The 3,679-nt window shown below is 38.1% G+C and overlaps 1 protein-coding gene across 1 annotated transcript in view; it reads left to right on the plus strand.

Annotated features, from left to right (window-relative positions):
* LRIT1 (leucine rich repeat, Ig-like and transmembrane domains 1) overlaps positions 1 to 3,323 on the plus strand; it is a 14,587-nt gene extending 11,264 nt beyond the window's left edge. Inside the window, exon 4 of the mRNA XM_026653672.1 lies at positions 2,311 to 3,323. Coding sequence (XP_026509457.1) covers positions 2,311 to 3,323 — 1,013 coding nt within the window. The remainder of the gene's footprint in view (positions 1 to 2,310) is intronic.
* Positions 3,324 to 3,679: the final 356 nt, after the last annotated feature.

Consider the following 3,679-nt stretch of genomic DNA (forward strand, 5'->3'; position numbering starts at 1 on the left):
GCAGTTTAAAATTAGTTTTAATTACGTATTAAACAGTCTTCTTAAAAAACTAGTTGTGGGCTTGCCCGGGCTCCATTGTGTGCTTTCCTGTGTCTGCAATGTTGAACTGCTATCAAAACAATTAATAAAGCTCTGTCAGATGTTTCTTTGATGTCAATCAACCAAGATCAAATTTGCAGGTGACAGGAAGACTGGAGGAATAATAAAATCCCTAGTAAGATAATGGAACAAATATTGAGAGGAAAAAAGTCACTAAACTCCTAAAGGTTTTTGAAAGCATACGCAATAAGCAAGATTGTAAAGCATGTAATACAGTGTCTCATTAAGTCTGACCCTCAAAATTAAAATGACTTTCAATTGGAGTTGGGTGGGAACAAAATTTTTCATTTCTCAGAAAAATCTTCAATTTTGACTTTTTTCCATTTCAAAATGGACAGAAATTATCACATTTCAATATTTCCTGCAAAACAACCCCTCTCCCCAAAATTTTTTTTGAGTTGGTTGAGATGTTTCATTCTGATTTTGACTTTTATTAAAAAAAAATATTCAAAAAAACAATTGAAAAAAAGTCCTTTCAAAATGGAAAATTGATTTTTCGATTTCAAAAAGGTCAAAATGCTTCTCTCCCCCCTGCCCATTTTTTAAAAATACAGTTACATTGAAATCAACATTATTTCTGCAAACATTTCATTTTTGATGAATTGGCATTTTCCAATGGAAAAATTCAGACCAGCTCTACTTTGAATGCTTTCCCCCCTTAAAGTGGGGATTCTTCAGGATAGTCATTGTTCCCTTTAAATGCCCCCTATCATGGTGATCTTTCCTTTCACAAGAAAGGCTGGATCTGATACCGTCTGAATGCAGAGTTAAAGAGAAAAACAAGAGATATTCCCTTGGCATGTGGGTGGGCACAGGTCTTCCAGAATCTGGAAATGAAGGGTGAATTTCTAGACCCATTCACGGCATAGGGGGTTTTGTTATTCATGTCACTGGGACCAGGATTTCTCCCTAAGGGTGCAAGTTCAGAAAGTTAACTGTGATCCCCTGAATGGTATTAGCTTATTGGACCAGCCTATTAAATAATTTCCTTATAAGATCTAAACAAAATGAATAGATTTGTGTTATGTGTCCTTAAAGTGTTATGAGATTCTTCAGTGCCACAGAGACAGGGAGCGGATATCATTTTTTTCCACAGCTATAGAATGACTTGTAATAGAAGTCCTTTTTTTGTGATCTTCACAAGCCATTACTCTGTTGTGCATGACATGATGCAGCTGCTACCAATGATAATGCCTACATATCATGCTGAAAACATGCCTCCTACATTAAAAACAAACAAACAAAAAGTCCCTCCCTGCAAAATAAAGAATGCATTCTAGAAAGCGTATATTAAGTTTACTCTAGCTACACTCATGATTGATATATTTTGTGCCACATTAAACATGGCGTTACCACCTTTTCAGTGAAGAGTTGTCTGAAAAAATACAGTACCTCTCAGTGATGGAGTTTCCTCATGAACACTGTAATATGACACCTTGAAATATTAACTTTTCTGAAAGAATGAAAGGAAAAACTGCTCTCATTCTAGCTGTAAGAGTATTTTAGAATGGTCACAGGAAGATTGGAAATTGTTTTTTGCTGAACCTCCTCACTCAATGAATACTTAACCCATAAGGTGCAAAAGCCTTTGATTTTTTGTTTGGTTGGTTTGATTCAATTTTCATTAGCAAGATTCCTTCTCCAAAAGGCTGGATCTTAACATGATTGGATTTTTGTAAGGTGCTCAGTATGTAACATGGTATAAATATTCACTTTAATTCTACAGCAAACAGCATATTATTTCCCAGCCATTTGTCTCTTGTTTATTCATTCTAGGAGCTACCATATGTGCATCTTGAAAGACAGTCTCCTCTTGAGCAGTGATTTTCTTTCATGTGAATCATAAGTAAAAAAGTATATCGACTCTTCCAAACACAACTTTCTTCACTCTCATTCATGCACATGCTTGCAGTGTTTTATATACACAATTTTTTTAAGGATGGGGAAATCTTTCCTAGCTTGTTTTCCAGTTCTGGCTTTGCCCTGAAAAAATTTCATCATATTTTTTGGAAGAGGGTGTATGGATGAACTAGATCAACTAAAGTGATCTTGACAGTAATCTAACAGCCAATATCCTTTCATTAGGTTTATTTTGATTTCATATTTTGGTTAACAAAATGATCATTCTGCTATGTATAATAGTAATTTTGCGGAATCCATCTTCTTAATATTTTACATAATATCCATGTTTGTTTGGGTTTTTTTTTTCAGTGCACCAGGAAATTTCTAGTGATGGAATGAGCTGGTCTATTCTAGGCTTGCCTGTAGTCTCCTATCTGGATTCTGGAGAGTACATTTGTAAAGCAAAGAACTTCCTAGGGGCTACAGAGGCTTTCATATCCCTCATCATCACTGATTCTGAAGGCACTGATGACCCTAATGCTAACTCTAAAGGCATATGGAATGGGAAGGTGAGCGGGATGGAAGCAGCTGCTTACAATGATAAGCTGGTGGCTAGGTACGTTATCACAACCTCAACTTCACCTACATTAGGTGCCAGACCAGTCCATGTTAACACAGAAGAGAATCTAGGGTTCCAGAATGAGGCACAGAATATGATTAAGGAGCAGAATAACAATCCAAGAAATCTTCTATCAAGTCTACCCCCTGGTCAACAGGAGCCAGAACGTATAGTGAGGTCTGTCAGAGTGATAGGAGATACGGATCAAAGTGTCTCATTGGCCTGGAAAGCTCCCCAGGCAAAGAACACAACCATATTCAGTGTCCTTTATGCCATTTTTGGAGAAAGGGAAATGCGCAGAATCAGTGTGGAGCCAGGTAAGACTAAGATCACCATTGACGGGCTGATGCCAAAGACCAAATACATAGTGTGTGTCTGTGTGAAAGGGCTGATCCCCAGGAAGGAGCAATGCATCATATTTTCCACAGATGAAGTTGCCAGTGCCGGTGGAACCCAAAAACTCATTAATGTGGTGGTGATCAGTGTGGCCTGTGTCATTGCTGTGCCTCTGACCCTAGTGGTCTGCTGTGGGGCATTGAAAAGGCGCTGCAAAAAATGCTTAGTGCGGAAACCCAAGGAAGTTCAGGAGTCCTATGTCACATTTGAAAGTCTGTCTCCAGGGGCCAAAACTAAAGGAGTGGAAGGAGAATACTTGACTAGACACACCCCTGATGAGTCTAACAGACTGCTGTCTGCACGATCTAGCGTGGACTCAGAAGCAATACCAAAGACAGAGGGGCAACCCAATGAGTACTTTTGCTGATATTACTAGGCTAATGGTTGGCATGTTAGACACACATGCACACACAAATGCATATGACTCTTTACCCTGTAGATCATACACCAGAATATGCTGTTGCAGGTCAATATGTCAGTAGTAATGTATCCCAACATGTTCAAGAGAGCAAAGTGAGAAGACAGGTTATACTCCGCTCTTTTGGAACATTTTGCACAGTTTTGTTTGCTGAGTTGCATCTAATCAGATAGATGCAAAAGATTTCTGTGATTGTTCCTAAATTCCCCTGGGATAGCATTCCTTTGTCAAAAATGAAGTTGTCTGATTGAATATGAGAATATTAAGTAATGTTGTCAAATACATTCTTGCATATTGTTGTTTGA

Source organism: Terrapene carolina, unplaced genomic scaffold, assembly GCF_002925995.2.
Source record: "Terrapene carolina triunguis isolate 2854851 unplaced genomic scaffold, T_m_triunguis-2.0 Scaffold146, whole genome shotgun sequence".
Taxonomy (NCBI): Eukaryota; Metazoa; Chordata; order Testudines; family Emydidae; genus Terrapene; species Terrapene triunguis.